At 41.2% G+C, this 21,380-nt stretch overlaps 1 protein-coding gene across 3 annotated transcripts; it reads left to right on the top strand.

Annotated features, from left to right (window-relative positions):
* Window positions 1-9,874: 9,874 nt before the first annotated feature.
* lhx9 (LIM homeobox 9) lies at window positions 9,875-20,803 on the top strand. Of its 3 annotated transcripts, XM_071524060.1 has the most exons (6): window positions 9,875-10,054; window positions 11,098-11,300; window positions 12,687-13,045; window positions 16,423-16,428; window positions 17,278-17,480; window positions 18,141-18,395. In XM_071524060.1, exons 1-6 carry the CDS (start codon window positions 9,875-9,877, stop codon window positions 18,393-18,395), a joined length of 1,206 nt encoding a protein of 401 aa, XP_071380161.1. The 3 variants fall into 3 exon arrangements, with proteins under 3 accessions (XP_071380161.1, XP_071380163.1, XP_071380162.1); XM_071524062.1 differs by lacking the exons at window positions 16,423-16,428; window positions 18,141-18,395 and adding an exon at window positions 20,747-20,803; XM_071524061.1 differs by lacking the exon at window positions 16,423-16,428.
* The last annotated feature ends 577 nt before the right edge of the window (window positions 20,804-21,380 follow it).

The raw sequence follows: 21,380 nt of genomic DNA, 5'->3' as shown, positions 1-21,380 counted from the left end.
TTGTAGCCTGCAGTGATAGTACAAGGTGAGGTCAACCGCTCGTATAGGACTACCTGTGCGTGCAAGAGATGTTGGAGGGTGTGTGTGTGGGGGGGGGGGATGCGCGACTTGATTTGTGAGTGCATGTGGGTAGGCAGCGCGATGCCTTCAGGCGCTGGCTCTGAACCTGCCACACACACTCGCCTGTCTCCGCTTGATTGGGCAAACAGCGTCGGGATGAGAGAATGTGTCTGCCGCGGAATTCCTGTCGCAGCCGCCTACTGGCGCGGCCACAATTTTTCCTCGGCAGGTGGGTCCCAAAGGCAAGTGCTTAGTGATCGGAGCAAAGCCCTGTGAGCGGCTACAAGGAGATTCATGATCCCAACAGTGCTGGGGAGGACAGGTTCTCGGGGACGCGTCGTCAGGCGGGATGAGAGGCGAATTTATTTGGTGTTATTCTGAACCGAGGCAGCGGAGCGTGCGGCAGCAACATTTCTGCAGCGGGACGGTGAAGGTGTCACACTCATCAAGTACCTGGGCCCGCCTGCCTGCCGCGGCTCTGCGGGTTTTGCCTAGGGACTTGTCTGTCACATTAAAGTAGATGCATTGCCATTCAGGGCCTCGGCGGTCCCGCAGCCTGACCATGAAATAGGCCAACTTTCATGTCTGCCTCATCCCTCCACGTCTTCCCAATCCAGTGATGGCACAGTTTGAAATGTTTTTTTTTTTTTTCTTCATGTTCTAGCCTAGCAGTTGGTGACTGAGACACAAACAGCACAGCAATCCCTTAGACAGATTTATGGCGAAATTCACTAGCAGAAAGCATGGAATATCTATCCCTACCCTGTACCACCAGACTAAGGCCAATCATCATTTTATAGTATGTGTTTACCAGCAGTAAAGCCTGGCTCGGAGCATTTCGTTTTAAATCTTGGCTATATAAATAAATGATTGATTGAAGTAGGCTATGCCAGATAGACCTATGGCAGGAGGGCTTTCAGTGAAAAAATCTATCATCTATATGTTACAGTGAAAAAATCAACTAAAAAGCAATTTGATCATCTATATGTCATATGGCTATTCTCACAATTAGGCCTACCATGTCTTTTCTGTTTGTGATACTCTACAAAGACAATTGTTTATATTCATATTGTTAATAACTGTAGCCTAATTAATTTTAATAAATGTAGGCTAACAGTTTATTTCCCTGAGAAGTTTACAGCGTTGATGTTATTACTGGGGCAGGCATTAACCTGCCTTATTCATGAATGAAATCATTTTGTTGATTTTTGGTTGTATTATGCAATGCCAGTGAAATGATGGAAAATAAAGAAATGATGAAAGTTCTGTTTATCTGTATAAGCAAATATCATGTGCACACACACACACACACACACACACAGTGGTAGATTCCCTCAGTGCAGATGCGCTCCCAAGTTGCAACAGCCAGTTGGACATGTGAGCTGTTTATTTCAGGCATTTTGGAACTGAACATCTCTGACCTTCAGCTGCAGCATATGCTGTGCTGGAGCGGAGTGGCAGCTATACACCGTTTGCCTTTCTACAGGACGATGGCACTAGCCGCAGAGAAAGAGAGCTGTCCAGTTTGGAACTGTGACCAGACGGGCTCCAGTCAAAACCAGTTGACAGGCCAAGCAGCCCCCTAACACTCTCAGCCCCACCCCCTCGCCCCTCCCCATCTCAAACAGGCACATAGACACAGCAGCCCTGCGGCCAATGGCCCCAACCTCAGTCAGTTACAGTGTCTCCATCACTGTTGGCCAGACCAGCCAGGAACTGACACAGGGTTGGCGGGGGGAAAACTTGAGTGTCAGCCGTATGATGGCTGAAAGGAACATCAGTCTCAGCAATCGGCCAGGCACTGCTTTGTGTGTGTGTGTGTGTGTGTGTGTCTGTGTTTTTGTGTGTGTGTGTGCATACGTGCACATGTGTCTTGATATTCAAGTAACATCTGAGCAGCCCCTACATCAACGTCTGGTCGTTCTACACAGACAATGTCAGCTCGCCTCCGGGCAGCAGCCTCCACAGTGGTCAGATGGACAACCAGATCCCTGTGGTGGAATTAGTGATAAAAAAAAAACACACACACATGACCGCTGAGTGACAGTCACCGCATCAGATTCCTTTGGACAGACAAGGGCTGCAAATAGCACAGAGGAGCAGTCACTTTCTCCCCCAGACCTCAACTGGTGGTCAGGCCCATGCCAGGCCAGGTCGTGGCCGCCAGATGAGCCCCGATATGAGGAGAGTCAAGTGCGGTCACACAGCACCTAAACGCCCCAGGAGCATTTTGGCCTGTTTTGTTCCCCTCTGGTTTAACTCATATCTGTCCTTTCTTGTCTACACTCAAAGAAAAGTGGAGGTGATAGCTTTTAGTTAGCTTTTACAGTGTCTAATCTCTAACCGTTTCACATTGTGTTCACACTCCTGACTCCATATATCTGTGAATGGCTGATGGAGGAAGAGACAGCCTGTTGGGCAGCAAAATAAGCAATAAAAGCATTGTCTAAACCAGTGCGTCTACACAGAGAAGCTGCATTTCTCCCATAATCTAGGCTTAAGGTTATACAGGGATGAAGAACATCCATCTATTATGTTTCCTTGTCCTTTCTAGTGTGGCCAGATATGGACTAATACTCGCACCGTTCCCCAGGAGGATACTAAGACTCTGTCCCCCAGAGGGGAGGGGGGTGGAGGGGTGGAGGGGTGGTGGTGGGGGTGGTAGTAGTGGGGGGTGGCGGTGTGCTGTTGGAGCCGTTCTGGAGGCAGGGAGGGGAGGCAGGCAGCAGTTGGTGTGCAGAGAGCAGAGGCTCAGGCTGGCTAGTTAAGAGCTCCTCTCTTCCTATCCTCCATCTGCCAGGGACCGGGGCTGTGATTTGAGCTCCAGCAGAGCAGAGCAGGGAGGAGATCGAAGGAGGGGGGTGGGGGGGGGGGGGGGGGGTGGATGGAGGGGAGGAGGGGAGGAGGGGGGAGAGAGGGATGGGGGAGTGTAGTAGTAGGAAGGGGGGGGGGGGGGGGGGGGGAGAAGGGTGAGTGCGGTTGGAAGAGACAGAAAAAAAAAAGAGTGGAGGAGACAGGGAGTTGGAGGAGGAGAGGGAAAAAGTGAGGGAGAAAGACCTGGAGAGAGAAAATAGGCAAGGAAATGAAAAGCAGGATATATGGGGGACTGAGACGCCTCAAAAATCTATTTATAGTTTTATTGTTCTTTATTATTATTTGTTTCAAAATCGTGATTAGACATCAGAATTCTGTGCACCAACAATAAAAGCAAAGCTGTGGCTGCATTCTGTCCTTGTATATCATATTTGGTATATTTTCTTTCCCCTAATAATAATGAAGCCATGCCCGCTGTGTGTTTGTAAATATTTCCAGGATGTCTCACCATCCACTAACCCACCCACCCACCCAGGCTCATGTGACTGGGATACAGCTTTACAGTGCTTCACTCCTCCCTCTCCTCCTTCTCCTCCCCCCACCTTCCCTTCCCTTCCCACTCCTCTCCTTCATTCTGTCAGTGTTTAGCCTGTGGTTCCCTGCACCACGGTGGATCCTGGGAGAGACCCCCCACCCCCTGCCCCCCCACACCCCCTCCTCTCCTTCCTCTCTCCCACTTTTTATTTTTTTATTTTATTCTCCTCCTCCTCCCCTCTCTTCAACTCCTTCCTCGCCTCCTCCTCCTCTCCTCTGCTCCCTCTTCCGGGGGGCCTTCGCATGCTTTTGGGAGCGAGGCGAGTGAGAGCTTCCTCCGCGAGACTTGAGTGTCACTTGAGGTGACCCAGAAATGATAACTCCAGATGAACCCTGGATGTGTGGTAATCTACCACACCATGCCCTACAGCAGCGAGAGAGGGGAGCCAGGCAGCCGGGGAGGCAGGCAGGCGGGCAGGCAGGCGGGCAGGCAGGCATCCCCGGCTGGTGCTGCGTCTGACTGCGGCTTCCACCGGTGGACCGAGCGCGCACGCTACCCACAGCCCCGTCTGGGTGTCGCGCTCCGCAATAGCCGCGTGCGCGCTCCGTGTTGTGGTACACAGTGAAATGGATCTCTGTGCCCGCTGCATTATTGATGAGATACACTGTGATGTCAACCGAGCGGAAGGAGCAGAGCAAAATGACTGTTAGCAGTATGGCACATGCTCATTTATGCAAGCAGTAGAGGTGTAATTAATTGTCACCCTTCGCTCCCAGCCCCACTGCTCACTCACGCGATATTATATTCACTTGTTGTCAATTGAAGCCGGTCCATGATTACCTCACTGTGTGAGTTCTCCAAAGAGGTTAGCGTGAATACCATGGTTTAGGTCATCGTGTCTGCTGGATGACCTCCCTCTGCCATGTTAACAGTGAATTAGCAATTCAGCTGGAGGGACCATGCACTCAAAACTCTATTACATTCTATTCTGTTGTTATTATTGTTGTTATTATTATTAAATGGCTGGTTGGCATATTGTTTAACCTCTCAGGTGAATAATAGGCTAGTAACATGTGCACAATGAGATAAAAAGATCACCAAAACAACAAAAAAGGGACATGACAATAGGCCTATATGAATATTGGCCATTTGTTTTAGTACCTAAAATGAGAAAATATAGGCTCAATGGAGATCAGGCACAAGCTTCCATCTTCCTAATACTATATACATATTATCTGACTATAAAACATTATTGAATAGTTATAGGCTATGAAGGAGTTTTCATCAACAAATGTACTTCATTGAAGGATGTTTCCTTATGGGACCAAAATATGTGTAGAATACGTCACGCGTAAATGCCCTTACTGTTGCATTAAATTAATATGACGTTTTATAAATCGGATTGTCCAGGTGCGAGGGAGACACACACCTTACGGTTCAGGGGAAACGAAATACTGACCCAAGAATTTCATTCTTATAATATTGTTATTAACATTCGAGAGTTAATGCAATGTAACCAGTGAAAAAAAAATATAGAGCTGAGGTTGGGTATGGATTTAAAACTTTCCGTAGAATGATTAATAAATGTACTATGTGCATCTGCTCTATGTTGACGACGTTGAAATGAATGATCATCGGCCATCAAATAAATACAGTGTACCAGCCTATAGTCTTTAGCATGAATTACATTTCAGCATGGGTTTTCGTTTCAACAGCTCGATTTAGGTTACTCTCCTTTATTTGGATCCAAATCGAGATTAAAATAAATGATCTGAAATTATTTATTTTACCTCCATTACGAATGTGATTTCGATTTGGTAGGCTCGTTCCATCTCCAGTATTGGGGTTTGTTTGTTGTTTTTACAGGCGTGTTTTGTAGTGCTCCAGATCATTGCCAGATTTGATGACTGATTTCGTTTGACTATGAACCTACCTAATGATTTATTCACACAAACCTCTGCTACCCAACCAGTGTAATTAGGGCTGTAATACTCATTTGATTTGCATCTCGTGCAGTGTGAATTCATATAAGGGCGCTGATATAGATGACTATAAATTTTGAGCAGAATTTTTAAGGGCTGTGTGCTTGAACCCACCTAAAATCAGTTTATCCATCTTTTTTTGCAGAATAGAGTTTACTCGTCTTTTTAGGCTGACATAAATCTTCATGACCTAAATTCATAGGATACATCATGTAAGTCACATGAAGATCGGGCCTTTTAAGGAAAAAAAGAACATAACTGTATGGTTTTCTAGAAATGTTCAGTATTTTTGTTTATAATGGTGGTTGTTTGCCCTTTGGCGATCGCCGACTCCATAGGTCACAGTTTACCCACCTTTTAATTTACCACTGCATCACTGGTTAAAACCTACATGCTGAGTAGGCTATTGGCTCATGGCTTCTCATTTTCTGTGCATTGTGCGTGCTGTGGTGTGGTGAGGGCTGTCTGCATATGGCAGAGGAATATTTAAATGCCTTGTGTTTTAATTGACGCTCACTAGGACTATAGCAGAAACAAGGAACAGCCCCCATCTACCGGCAGAGTCTCCTCTGTCTCCTCTCCACAGTGCGCACAGTCCGGAGCGCCTCACCCAGCACGCTTTACTGGGATCTCACACAGACCACAGCCTCAGGTAAGACCATTTCTATATGTCTTAATGGGGGGGAAATATTACTGTGGAGGCTGTTTAACAAAGAACGAGAGAGGAAAGCGTGCAAAACAATGCGCGACAGACTTGATGCGTGAGGAATAGAATGAAATAGGTAATATTCTCCTCTTCGGGATAACAGGGATGTAGTGGAGGGCAAGCCCACCTAAACTCAGCATACCCACCTTATTATTTGCAGAATAGTGTTAACGCACCTTTTTAGGCTGACATTAATCTTAATGATGTAAATGTATAGTGTGCACCATTGTAAGTGGTATCAAACTGATGTAGGTTATAAGAGGGCATAGGTTTTTTTTTAAAAGAGGGAAATAACATAAATTGATGCTTTTCTGGAAGTAGAGCTGATTTTTGTTTTTATTAGGCTAGTTGGTGTTATGGCCTTATGATGACCACCGACTGGAGGTCATAGTTTTTCCACATGTTTATGTGCCACTGCATCACTGGAGATAATGCGATATATGAGAAATTTCAAGCGACAAAAGTCAGAAGCCATCCTGGGCTCACTATACGCCATTTTAAATGTGCCTATATAGAACTGGTTATTACATTGTTGTTATTTTTTTTTTATTTTTTTTTTAGAAGAACATTAGAAATGGAGCACAGTGTAGTGCATGAATAGGCAGAGGGTACTGGGTGTTTTCAATGCCTTTTGGCCAAACAAGATCCTAGATCCCTGAACAATAATAATCTCAAACACAAATCTTAAATTAGGGCAAATCATTCTCAATGACTAAACGAAAAATGACACAGAAGCGCTCGGATTTATTTAATTTGATTTATTTCAAACCAGGAATGCCATATTGTTAGATAACATTATCCAGATCCCTTAATTAGGCTATAATGTATTTTTAAAGAAAGCATTTCGAAAGAGAATGACTGACTTCGATTCAGTCAAATGTTGAGAATTATTTATTTTTCTCAAAAAGCATGAGCTGGTTTATTGGCTTAGGGCTAATATCTTTGCAGACATTTTTCAATTGTCACGTTATAAATTTATAAAGCAACAATAAAGGGGCATGGATAAACATAAATAAAAAAAGTATTTCGTCAGTTGCAGGTAAAATCCTAATTAGATAAAAACAAAAAGGAACAAAACAAAACAAACAAAAAGCACCTAACACAAAAGACATTATTCCCTCAATTCCTTGGTGTTCACTGACACATTGTTAAGCCCTCTTCAGTCAAGTGAAATGTCACTGCTGGAGGCAACGGGTCTATACAGTATTCTTCATCAACACTAACTGCATAACAGATGGCTTCATAAAAATAGTAGCATTTACTTCTTGCAATGATGGCCAATCTACTCTGTGAATACGTCCAGTTTTTTAATTAATCAATCATATAATCGCTTTATTTAATTCCCGGGGAAGAAAAAAAATACACCAGTTAGATTAAATATCACACGGAGCTGAGTTGACCATCTCTCTCGGGGTGTCTTTGTCCAGGTGAAATGAAATCCATGTGTCCTTTTTGTGTGTCTTTTCGCCGCTATGTGGCTGGTGGTGAGACATTGACAGAGCGCAAATTAACTTTATGCTTTTTAGAGCAGCTGCAGGTCCAGCCCGTCCAGGGTTCAAGCCTCGTCTCAGCGCTGTTATCAAGGGGCCCCCAATTAAAGGCAACACAACTTCATGGGGGGACAAATGAAAATGTAACACGTCTTGAGATGAAGCATCCACACCTGCAAACCCCACTGAGCCTCGGTAAATCTATTAATGGGCCCAAAGCCGAGTGCAAGATCCAGCTTGTATCTATTGTTTTATGGCACAAACTATTCATTCATCGACCTTGCAAACGGAGACTGTAGCTCGATATTAGACAGGATTATACTTCAGCTGTCAAAGCCAGTGTGTGTTTGTCAAAGTGTAGACCTTAAGCTTTTTCATTAGTGGACGGTAAACCCTGCGCCTAAATATTGTTTACCCACCTTTCATTTGCGGAATAGAGTTTTCCCATCTTTTTAGACCGGCATAAATCTTTCTGGTAGCCTATAAATTCGCCTCTTCGTTGTATTAAGTAGCATCAGACTGATGCAATTTATATGCGGAATAAAACACACAAATTAATGTGTTTTTCTGAAAATATAACTGATTTGTGTTTATAGTGGTGGTTGTTTTCCATATGGTGACCACTGACTGCAGGAGTCTTTTGTTTTAATTTACCACTATACAACGCTGGCCGTCACAAATAGGAGAAATGACTTCTGTTGCTGTAGCTGCGCTTTATACATGCGTTTCATCATGAGATCAGCTCTCCTGTAGGTAAACAGGGTTTCGGCCTCATTCAAGAGACAGTGAAAAGACAAGGGCCGTGTTAATGAATGCTCGGCAGTGAGTTAGGCTATTAGTTGCAGTTGAGTGTATAGGATACTGTTTAATGGAGAGGACATTTTTCTCCCACTAAAGAGAGCACAAGGATAGGTTCCTCATCAAATACTCAAAAACAATATTATTTATACACTATCACACTGGTCCTCAGAAAAAGGCCTGGTGTGTGTTTATCCTGTTTTTATAAAGAGGTTGTCATAAGTGAGGTTAAAGCAGCATGTTTTATTTTTTCAATTAAAATATCATGCTATTGTGTTATAAAACAATTTCCTATTCTTTCAAATTGGTTAATATAACCTGTCTCCGCCCTATAGCCTATCACTGATCACTGCCCCGCCCCAAACACGCACACACACATACGCACGCGCACACACACACACACACACGCACACACACACACACACACACACACAGTTATTACATTATTTTAGGACAACCCAAACACCTGATTAAGAACACATTAAACCAGCAATTGAAATGCAGAAGTTTTAATAATGTCATTTCATGACAAAACCTCATGCTCACAATTAAACTGTCCTATACACGTCATGCAGGAGAAACATTTAACTTCTATTTCTGTCTCTATCAATAAAATGCCAAAGGATTTTTTATTATAATTTAGAATAAGATGCTAGAGATTGTTTAGACCGTTTAAATAAATAGTATAATAAATAGTATATTTACACATGAGCTACTCTAAGTCCATATTAGTTTATGCAGTACATGACTACACGCCACCGTCCTGTCCTGTTAAGTATAAATGGGGGGGGGGAAAGTAATGAAAATGTCAATACCATAAAGTAGTAGTCCTCCGCGCAGGCAGCACCGGGGGTTTTGAGGGAAGAGTGACAGCTCTTTGTTGGTGAATAGAAATCAGTGGCGATGGTGAGAGAGAGAGAGAGAGAGAGAGAGAGAGAGAGAGGGGGGGGGGGAGAGAGAGAGAGAGAGAGAGAGAGAGAGGAACTCCTCCTACCAAATTATTCAGACTGGGCAGGCTTTGCTCTCTTCACAAATAGGACACGGTTCTCAAATCCAGGCAGTCCCAACCTGACCTCCAAGCACCAAGGAACCCCTAACTAGGAAATCGGGAGAGAGAAATCACAAAAAAACAACAACAACAAAACTTTGTGTCATTATTTTTTTTTTTTGTATACTGTAGCCCCCACCACCACTACAACACCACCACACCGGTTGTCGCATCATTTGGACTATATTTTTTTTTGGAGAGACATTTACGGAAAGAAGGAAAAGCTGTTGCAACCACCACCACCACTCCTCCTGTCCCACCCATCAGCCTTCCATCGAGTTGTAGTTTCCTCTTCTTCTTTCCAGTTGCCTTTGCACTCTTTTGGCGAGGAGGTGATCTGAGTCTTTGGGTTGTGTTGTGCTGTTTTGTGTGCCTCTCTCAGAGCCTCAGAGCCCATTTGGATGCGCTGAGAGAGCGGGGCGCAGCGCTGCAGTACAGTATATGGAAGTTGTGGGCTGCAAGACAGAGGCAGGCAGTTGCACGTTGCGTCCAGGACCGGGAGCCATGCTTTTCCACGGGATCTCCGGGGATCACATCCAAGGGATCATGGAGGAGATGGAGAGAAGGTCGAAAACGGAGTCGCGCCTGGCCAAGGGCATGCAGCTCAACGGGAGAGAGTCGGTAAGAGCCGGGTCCACTTGTGTTTTGAATTGATATCAAACTGATTGTACCCTACGTGACAACGACACTATTAACCTACAAGGAAAAGTGCAGTTGTTTTTGGGTAAGTTGCCTACTGTGAGACCAGTGATGAGAATTTATCAGGCTACTTTTTCTTCCCTTCTGATGAAATAGCCTCTCACTGTCAGACAACAAATAGGTTATTGTAGACTAAATCATAACAGTCTTTTCTCACTTGGAAAGGCCTCAGTTTAATTTTCTTTTGCTTTCAATAGCTGCTCAATTATCTACACAAAAGCATGACTAAAATAATAAATAGGCAACAAACGTGCATGCAATTCTAGGCCTACAAATCTCTCTACATATTTGAAACATATTACCCCTTTCAACAAATCAAATAGCTCATATTAGATTAAAACTGCAGCCTACTATCATTATTATTCTTATTATTATTATAATTATTATTATTATCATTATTATTGTTCTTGTGCTGGTTGCTAATTCACCAGAAAGTATAGGTCAATTATTGTTGTGGCACACAGTTTTATATTTATAAATATTTGTGTTGATAAAACGGGTATATTATTATTGTTATTTATATATATATGTTATATTTATGTTGTTAGCTTTTTATTATCATAGGGTCTATTTTTCTGCCTCCTTCCGAAGCGAATGCAGTGAATTTATTAGTTGGCTATGGACTTCAGATAAAGGGCTACAAGGGAACGGGAGGTTAAAACTAATCAAACTACAATTTTCTTTCATATTTAATTCATACTCGTAGACATTGTGTTAAATGGACCCAGTTGCTCAGTGGGGCCTGTGGACACACAAAGCCTGCATGTGCAGCGAGTTTAAAAGTTCTCTCCAAAGGACTTGCGTAGGGTGTTTGGGGGAAAAAAAAACTATTTTCTTTTATGTCCAGAAAGCTATTATAGGCCCATTGTTACTGTTTTTGCATGATGTGAGTTTAACAAGAATTTCCCATCAGTCCTTATGCATGAAGTAGTTCCCATGATGTTTCTCTCTCTAACTTCTACCAGACCATGCCTTCTATGAGCCCGGAGAAGCCTGCGCTGTGTGCCGGCTGTGGGGGCAAGATTTCGGATAGATATTACCTCCTGGCCGTGGACAAACAGTGGCACCTGCGGTGTCTCAAATGCTGTGAATGTAAACTAGCGTTGGAGTCGGAGCTAACGTGTTTTGCCAAGGATGGGAGTATCTATTGCAAGGAGGATTACTACAGGTAAGAAAAATTAAGGTTAATATTTTTTTCTCATTTTACCTTATATGCTGGAGGAGGAAGAATTGACTCACTCTGCCTCACACACACACACGCACGCGCACAGACACACACACACACACACACACACACACACACACACACACACACACACACACACACAATGGACAAACTATTCGTTTAATAGAAAAAAACAATTTAAACTCTTACAAACAACGAATTCGTGGCAAAAATATCGCGATACTATTGCTAATGTTAGTCTAATTCAACAGGCTATTCTGTGTGTTTACCTGAATATTATGTTAAAGCCTATTGGCCCAAAGCAGGCGTAGGCTAATTACCAAAACGTGATTCTGGTGAAAACATTCTCCCTGGGGCCTGCATGGTTTAAATTAAGAGCCCGTGAAGGTGTGCAGTTACTCAGTTATAGATCAGATGTATTAGCTAACCTAGCTGTGAGAGTAACGTAAACAGTATAGCCTATAGCCTAGTGCTTCATTCACAGTCAGGAACAAAGGAGTACACCGTTGTACCTTTTGTCCCTGGGTGTCTGTATAGTTTTTGTAAAAAAGTAGGCTACCTTATGACTTTTGTCAAAAAGTAGCCTACCAGAGTGGCCAGCATGCCCTAAAATAGGAAAACAGACAATGAAAAAAAATGTTGTTATTGGGTTATGGATCAGATGTGTTAGCCTATATTGTAACATAGGGTCATAAAGCCAGGTAGGCCTACACAGTTGTAGGCCTACATTTCGTCACTGGGGCTGTAACAACAAGCTACACCTAGCTTTTACCACTGTTCTAAAATAATAAAATAACCTGTGAGAGAAAATAAGATACCGATAGTCTGCTCGGTTACAGGCCGAGGTGAGATGCATTAGCCATCTCACCATCGTACTGACGTGAATGCCATGCAATATAGCAATAACCATAGTGTTTAACTAACACTTTCAGAAATAAGGCAGACAATTGTCCATTTTGTCACCGAGGCTGTACCTTTTTAGCTACCCTTTGAAAATATTCTCATAGCAGCTTGCATTTTCATAGTAACAAAATATGGAAAATATACCGTTACTCGGTTAAAGGACAGATGTAGCCTATTAACTCTGAGTGTAACCTAAATGTTGGCTATCATGTTATCTATATAGGCTACCACAGTGTAGGTTTTAGCCACTGTAGCTGTGCTAAAGGTACACTATTGTAGGCTACTTTTTTTGTCACTGGTGATGTAACTCACGACAGAAGTCCATGTGCCAAAAAAGTTAGCTGCCCAGTGACAGACAGGTAGCTAGATACAGTGTGTCTCGGCAAACTCGCCTGTGCCTTCTTTCTGTGTGTTTTCCCAGTCAGTCTCTCTGTAAGTCTTGACGGTTTGTCGTCCTTGTTCCAGAAGGTTCTCCGTGCAGAGGTGCGCGCGCTGCCACCTCGGGATATCCGCCTCGGAGATGGTGATGCGCGCGCGAGACTCCGTGTACCACCTGAGCTGCTTCACGTGCACCACGTGCAACAAGACGCTGACCACGGGCGACCACTTCGGCATGAAGGACAACCTGGTGTACTGCCGGCTGCACTTCGAGACGCTGGTCCAGGGTCCGGACTACCATCCCCAGCTCAACTACGCCGAGCTGGCGGCCAAGGGCGGCGGCCTTACCCTGCCGTACTTCAACGGCACCGGTACGGCCCAGAAGGGAAGGCCGCGCAAGAGGAAGAGCCCGGCCATGGGGATAGACATAGCCAGCTATAACACAGGTGAGAGGGCATGCTGCTTAGAGGTCTTCCCCAAACTGTTTCACGTCAAGGAGATGGGCTACATGTTACAACACACACCCTCAGGTGGTACAATTTGGTTTTAGTTGCTAGATATGACTTGCAGAATTAGCCTATAGCCTATAACTGTCTATACCGTACTGAGAGGCACAGCAGTGGGAACAGTGAAACCTATAAACCATTGGAATACATTATCTCACTGTACTAACTTCTAGGGAGTGAAATAACAGAGAAATTAAACATTAAACTATTCCCCATTTTGCTGGGGACCCCCGTAGCCCCCCCAAAGACCCCTGGTGGTCCCTGGACCCCAGTTTGGGAACCACTTCAGTGTGCCTTATGTATTCAGCGCAGAAATTATTAGGTTCTATACAACATGCTCCCCTCCATGTTGCTGACCAAAACGTTGTCGTATTACATTTTATTTTATTTCTTAAATTTTGTTAAATAAATAATAAAAAATAAATAATAGATAGATAGATAGATAGATAGATAGATAGATTAAATACATACATACATAGGCTACATGCATACATACATAGAACGTGATTGAATGAATTTATTATTTTCTGATCAGATTTTACCATTACGCACGGATAGTTGAGCCTCGCTTTTTAGTCCAGACAATTCCTAAAACATGGGCGTTATGCCCATTCTGTAAACCTGTATGAGATGAGCCTATATGTCTGAAATTAATACATCTGTTCTGTATGCAAATAGATAGTGAGCACTGTATGTGTATAACGGAGCCCGTGGCCGTTGGCTAATTGATGTGCGTCTTTTACGCATGAAAATAATCCATCATTTCTCCACTTGGAACTATGGCTTGTGTTGTATCGAGAGTGATCGAAATTTGACCCCGTTGTCAATCATCTCATCGACTTTTATAATTAAGACCAATATAGGTCAAAATAAAGGTATAAGGGGCGTGTAGGGGGATATGGCAGTTTGGGATCGTTGTGTAAAAAGTGCAGCCAATTAAACGTTAAAGCGCTAAAATATTCACTTCCGTTAAAAAAAAACAAAAAAACAAAACAAAACAAAACACTAGTCGCCGTAGGCAACATTAAACTACTGTTAAATTTAGGTTTCATCTAATCTGTGGTATTGAAGCGTTGAATGTTATAACCCGACCCCCCGACCCCCCTGCAGCGTCCCCTTTTTGTTGTCGCTTTCTGCGAATTAGTGTCCGGTTGAGAAAGTTTGTCATTGTGCGCCAAGTTTCCTCTGTTCCCGGTGAAGGAGGAATAAGGGTAATCTGCGCGTTAATTGTTCTTCGTTAATTGAAGGTGACGTTGGAATCCCAGGCCTCCGATGCGGAGGTCAGCGCAGCTCCGAGGGACGCAGCAGCGCTCTGCAGTGGGGCCTGCTGCAGGGAAAACACACTGTACCGTCCATGGCTGGGTTTAAATGCCTGGTGTAGTGGCATGCCTTGGTCTGTTACTTTTACACATAATCCCAAGAGATTATGTAAATCCCTGAAAATGTAAGCATTGTCTCAGGAAAATAACTAGCCTATAACCCCATAAAACATTTAATAGGATGCTGTAGAAATGTCAAAAAACCCTTAAAATATCACGGAGCTACACCAGGTAAAAATATACCAAAGAAAATTCTACAGTAATTCTTAGTTATAGTAATTCCAAGAAGATAAAAAAAAAAATACCATAAAGTACGATAAAAGCCACTATAAACTCAAGTCCCAATGGGAATATAGTGATAATTTTCGTTAGGGATATTCGGATTATTTTTCTAAATAGTTTCACTCCGAATACAGTAGAAAAGAAAAGAAAAGAACACGAAAGAAAAGTAATCGTTTATTATTTGTATTTATTTTGTTTTGTTTGGGTTTTTTTCCCCCCACAAAAAGTGGGGAAGATTTATGTCCATAATTTCACAAGATGCATTTTTGCTGCTTGGGTGAGATTCTCCTTTTCTGTCACCCGAAACGTTCGCTGCTACTGTTCTAATTATATAATGAATTTCAGACCACCTTACCATATTCAAGTAAGGCCAGATAAAGAAAAATAAATTATATAGAAACGACTGAAAGATTTTGCCTTGTGCTCTTTGATCCCCCCCCCCCCCACACACACACACACACACGGTCTCTTCAGGACAAACTTTTAATTATAGGCTGAATTAATATGTCGTTTTGTAGATCAGGACAATCATATTCAGGACAAATAGGGTAAGGTTTTTATTCCTGCTAAAAGTGAGGATATTAATGTTTATCTGTTTTCGCTAGGGATAGGTGTAGGTCTACTGTGTATTGCACACCACACAGTAAAGCTTGGTATTTGTGGCTATAGAGACCCCTAGTGGGTAATATCTGAGTCATACACAATCCTACAAAGGCTGTGAGCAGACGAACATAGATGCTAATTATTATCATATTAATTGGGCACATAGGTGTCAGAAAAAGGGGTCTTTTTAATTCGAATAAATTATTTTCATAAAATATAATTCATACCATAACGTGCCATAACAATGCCAAGCAGTGCTTATTTTCTGTGCTAACTGCCCCATTAAATTAAAATCAAACTGATTTTGCATTTAATTCTTGCGTTTAAAATGTTTCATTATAAAGGTTCATGAAATCTCTATATAGTCACTAAATAAGTCATCTGCCTTATTCAAATTGGTTTGCAATTTTCCATGACCCTGTAATTGATTAGTGAGACAGTATTTGCACTACATCTTTATGATGAGGTTTTGGTGTAATTCATCAGATATTATATCAGCTAAGGAAAAAAAAAACTGAAAATTGTCAGCGCTATGGTTATGTGGAGAAGAGGAATTTAATACAACTACTATCATATGTAATGTCAGGATCTTATTAATGCAAAATATGCTAATTATTTGCTGACTAGTCTCCCACTGCATCTGCAGTAAATATACAATACAATAAGTGAGTAATGAGTTCTTATGAGAGGCTGTTATTGTAACACAAGTAGCAGCTTCTTTAAAAAAAAAAAAAAAAAAAAAAATCACAATCAAATAATAAGAATGTAGGATTTTTCAGTTGTCACTTTTGGTGTTTTCACTGAATTAAAGATTAAGATTTCCTTTGATTGCTATCATAGAAATCACCAATGTTCAACAGTTGGTCACATGCTAAATTAATGTGCAAGTATTTGAATAGGTTTGATTTTATTCACACATATACTGTAATTATTTATATATAGAATTGACTCATATGTAAATGTTTCCTATCACAACAGTATAGGATTTTACAAAGATACGTTTAATGCATTAAAGACATTAGATCTAATTTATGAAGCAATATAATATTCAAATTTTATGTAAAGCATTTTTCATATATGCAATGATAAAGGTTTCAACTGTAAATTAGACAGCGCTGAGTATTTAGTAATGCGTGCATTTGATTTAGTAGATACGTTTTTGCATATCAATATCTTTCAGTATTTTACACACTGAGCTATTGACAAATGAGCCCCATTAGGCCTATTAGTCTTTGGCGTGGTCCCAGTATACAATTAATATACATTATTTTTGGTTTATTTAAAAATTACAAGGACAAATACCATGAAAACCACAGCAATGCATTATACACATGTATACAGCCAAAACGAATTTCAATCCAATCAATTCAATCTGCTCCTTGAAGGGCATTGACTGACATATTCTGATAATACACTACAAATATTTTATAAAATCTCATTATTTACCATAGAGCTCTTACCATAGCGGGTCAAAGGAAATGTATGAACATACACTCCCACACTTATCCTTATAGTTAGAGGGTCCATATACTGCGTAACAGCCTGAATGTGATGCCCTGAACTCTCTTTCCACCATGGTCCACTGCAAAAACTATCCATCATAACAAGTCATTTAATCGAGTATTGAGCCTGGAAAATATTATTTTTTCTTAAAACTAGTGCAAAAATCTCCCAATAGGGTGAAAAGCATTTCACTGGTTTCCAATGCGAAACAACTTGTTTTAAGCAGGTTCTTGATTTGAGTGACATTATCGTGGTATTAGTGGAGGAATCTGGTCTATTTCAAGTTAGCATCACTTGTCTCATGGAAATTCTTCAACAAGAGAAATTAGTTTTTTCACTTGTTTTAAGAAAGATACAGTTTTAAGCGTTAACGCAAAACCAAATCACCCGCTCAGACTGACAGTTTCATGCAGTTGCTCCAGTCGGACTGTAAGCCTCCCCCTGCTCTGCCCTCTGCCCTCCCAGGCTGTAATGAGAACGACGCCGATCACCTGGACCGGGACCAGCAGGCCTACCCTCCATCGCAGAAGACCAAGCGCATGCGGACCTCCTTCAAGCACCATCAGCTGCGGACCATGAAATCCTACTTTGCCATCAACCACAACCCAGACGCCAAGGACTTAAAGCAGCTGGCCCAGAAAACAGGCCTCACTAAGAGAGTTCTACAGGTAAGCAGAGACCCATTCTCCTTACTGATCTGATCACCCCATATCTGTGTGCCCCCCCTCCTCCTCCATCCCCCTCTCATTTTACACCCCAAATTCTCACCAAAGTCATCCTTTTATTTATTTTTGTTTGTTTGTTTGGTTGGTCCATTTAGTCATTAGTTGTATATCCAGGGGTTTTTATATCTGAAACCTTGCAGAGTCTTAAATGTTGTTTTTGCCAGAGGTTTTGGGAAAGAAAGGAGAAAGTTAGCTTTTGTCTTCTGGAGCATAGACACTGTAGTTTAAACTGCAGCTTATTGTTGATATTATGGGGTATCTTAACAAAGAGAGTGCACATGTATTTTAATCAAATTCCCACAGATTCCACTTTTGAAAGGATAGGATTATTGTTTTGATTTGCTATTGAAATCCACACTCTTGTATGCAGTGTTGAGGAGCAATGAGCTAACTCATTATCATCTGCCCCTTAAGATCAAAATAATGTGTGAAAATAGCCATATAAAGATTTACATACTTAAGGCAAGAGCAACTTGATATAGTCATAACTGTGATACATAAACTACTGTATTTTCATAGAGAGGAATGATTTGATACTTTCTTTTTAAAAATTAATCCTACATAAACACAAAAAGTGAAAACAACACTGGGATTGGTTTGCAGGTTTGGTTCCAAAACGCAAGAGCCAAATTCAGAAGGAACGTTTTGCGACAGGAGAATGGAGGTGTTGATAAGGCTGATGGCACCTCACTCCCTCCGCCCTCGTCCGACAGTGGGGCCCTGACCCCCCCCTCCAGCGCGGCCACACTAACAGACCTGACAAACCCCTCTATCACTGTAGTGACCTCCGTCACCTCTAGTTTGGACAGCCATGATTCGGGGAGCCCTTCGCAAACTACCTTGACAAACCTTTTCTAACAGGCTATCTCTAGCAGACTCATTTTGCTTTATTTTTTATTTTATTTTTATTTTTTTGTTTTTTCTTTTGTTGTCTCTCCTCAATTTACATTTTATTTTTTTAACTGACACCTTTAAAGCAACCAGAGACAGCTCCTTGGAACAGAGAGTGCTGTACTGTATACACAAACAAGAACAACAAGAGCAAGAACAGCAGCGACCACATTAAAACACAAGGAAATCATTTTAATGTGTAGCATTTGCAACTGCTTGGCAGCCGTGTCTGTAGTCGATTTACAGTATGCAGAGATTGATTTTTGACGGGACATTTTCAAGTGGACGGCATTAGAAAATTGTAATGGATTCCACAATTCATTGGAGAAAACCCAAAACTTGAATCTTATTTGGAAAAGTAGATCATTTGACTTGATTTGACTTTATTTGTACATTTGATTTGAATTATTATAAAATGAGCCCTTCCTAATTTATGGTTAATTGGTAAACTTTAAATAATATGAATATTTTGCCCTCATAAATCTGTATATGTATGCACTATGTTCGCACTATCCAATTTAAAGATAATTGTTTGTTTTTTTTGTTCCTGTTTTGAAATAATTTGGAAAAATCAACTTGTAGAATGTTCTGTAAAGGGTAAATCCAGAAAACAGGCTTTAATTATTTCCGAATGTGAGTTGATGGGACTGGACATTGGGATATCACACAAAGCTACATGTAAAACTTCTAAATTGCATTTTACAAGAACCTAACCATTACAACTCATATGCCAGGTAGATGCTGAAGCCACAACATACATTTTTGTCTTGATTCACACCTCTACTGTGATAAAGAGAAAGGAGCAAATCCCTCAATCTGTACAGTGGTAACTGTTCAACATGTAATGCAGTCACATTGATAAAAAAAAAAAATTGTTTGATTATTAGAAATCAGCAGGAGAAATTTGGATTGGAGAGCAGTTTATGGGCACTGTTGTAATCGATTGTTTTCATGACAGAGCACTTTTCCGGATTTGTTGGCCTCATAGATTAACTACAGTCAACTGGATAAATACTATTAAACATGTCCATAGAACCACAGTTAAACTCAATTGCACGGTGACAATATACTGCCCAGTGAAAAGTGCATTATTGTTATTATCATGTTGCTCAGGGTAACGATGTGATTTTAAAAGGGAAAAAGAGTGGGGGTGAGGAATTAAGTGGTTGCGACGTCGCAGACTAGATTTGTAGAGCTGACATGAACATTCAAATGACCTCAGATAGGTGGAGTCGTAAGAGGCAGCCAGTGGGAAATCATTATCCATGTGTTCTCCTTTTTGGCCATATTTATACTTTCTTTAATGACACTTGCCACTGAACAGACCAAAAACATGTTTCTTCTGGCTGAAAGATAGAGAGGGGAAGAAAGAGAGAGAAAATCTTCAATGGGGTTGATACATTTCATTGTGAGCGTCACAATTTGTTCTATTGTAGAACAAAGCGGTACTCTAGATCTACTTGATGAAGTAGATGCCTAACTCAGTTCTACTATGTGCCTTATGCTATAACTTGGGAGAAAGTTTGTGAAATTCAGGATATATGTGTTCTTTGTTAACTGATTCACATCCTTTTGACGCCTCACTAGTTTTGTACTGTTTTGCATCTTATTTCTGAAGATCTTTTTATGGTGTATCCTGTTTAAAAGGGGGCAGCGATGTCATAGAAAGCATTTGTGCACTCTTTCAGATATAGTTGGGTAATCCAAGAACCTTATATATTGATCTTCGTGTTAATAGTTGAGTACAGTAAGTGTTCTATCAAGATTGTCCATGTTTCCCTGTTTCTTGATAAAGATGGTGTATAGAAACTATTTCCCCTTAAATATTTATGGACCAAACGGTTGTTATATATCTTATTAAATTTGTGTGAATAAAAATACTTTGCTTTAAATGGGTTTTATTTTTCATTACACTTGCCATTTTTTGTGTTCCTCCTTAAATACAATTTTTCTTTTATCACATCAACAAATGAGAAAGCATTCAGTTATTAATGACCAGTTAAACGTCGTTCCCCATTTTTGCTTCCATTTTTAATTTCTATTTCCTATTTTATGATGTTTATAGTTTTTAACGTAATGCCCCATGGATTTGCATCTAAACCCTGCAGTCAAAAATATGAAATTGCTTTTTAATGCATGACCATGGCTTTAAAATTTAAATCAAAGGAATGCTGCAAAGCATACATTGATATATATATACATATATATATTTATGCATAACATATTGGTAGACCTAAAGTGAAGTAAGAGTAAATGCAGACCTCGTAAAGCCAGGTTGCTCTGTAGTTAATATATTCTTACTCTATCATTTCTTTCAGGGAGAACAAATCTTGGGGCATTACAGCCATACATCCCGACGTTTGAAAATTCCCTAAAGTATTAACAGAAGGGGAAAACTTTGATGGGAATTCCACACCATTGAAGACAAAGACAATATTAGGATAAGATGATAGCGTATTGAGAACAAATAAACAACCAACATAAAACCTGTTTCAGTTGCAAATGTACAACAGATGATTTTTTTAAACAAAAGTTTGTCCTGAATGTTTGAATCCATCAACGGAGGAGACCACACAATGTATGATATTCCTGATATCATTGTGATATATAAAAAAAAAACAGCAAAGCCTGACATTGCTCTCTGTATTGGAACGGCACAGCCGCAAAGTGAAAATAAAGTTGTATTGTAACATAGTAAAAAACTCTCACAGCAGGGCAGAGGATGTGATTAAAAAGACAACAGGCTTCCAACATGACAACAGAGAGATACAGACTGACTGGTACACACACTAGCACACACACACACACACACACACACACACACATACACACACACACACACACACACACACACTACACTACACATAACCTTTCTCCCACTACCTTTCTCCCACATAAGCACAATATGTACAATATCTACATTCCCCCACTCCCTGCTCTCCACCCCCCCCC

This window comes from Centroberyx affinis, unplaced genomic scaffold (genome assembly GCF_046629955.1).
Source record: "Centroberyx affinis isolate AG114_WGS23_722 - 3 ecotype Tasmania unplaced genomic scaffold, CSIRO-AGI_Caff_v1 ptg001140l_1, whole genome shotgun sequence".
Classification (NCBI taxonomy): domain Eukaryota; kingdom Metazoa; phylum Chordata; class Actinopteri; order Beryciformes; family Berycidae; genus Centroberyx; species Centroberyx affinis.
Note: the sequence above shows the minus strand (reverse complement) of the source record. Positions and strands in the feature narration are given on the sequence as shown.

Coding starts and splice junctions, on each gene's coding strand:
- lhx9 (XM_071524060.1), top strand. CDS start 9,875: ATGGAAGTTGTGGGCTGCAAGACAGAGGCAGGCAGTTGCACGTTGCGT. Junction 10,055..11,097: donor AGCTCAACGGGAGAGAGTCG/GTAAGAGCCGGG, acceptor AACTTCTACCAG/ACCATGCCTTCTATGAGCCC. Junction 11,301..12,686: donor TGCAAGGAGGATTACTACAG/GTAAGAAAAATT, acceptor TCCTTGTTCCAG/AAGGTTCTCCGTGCAGAGGT.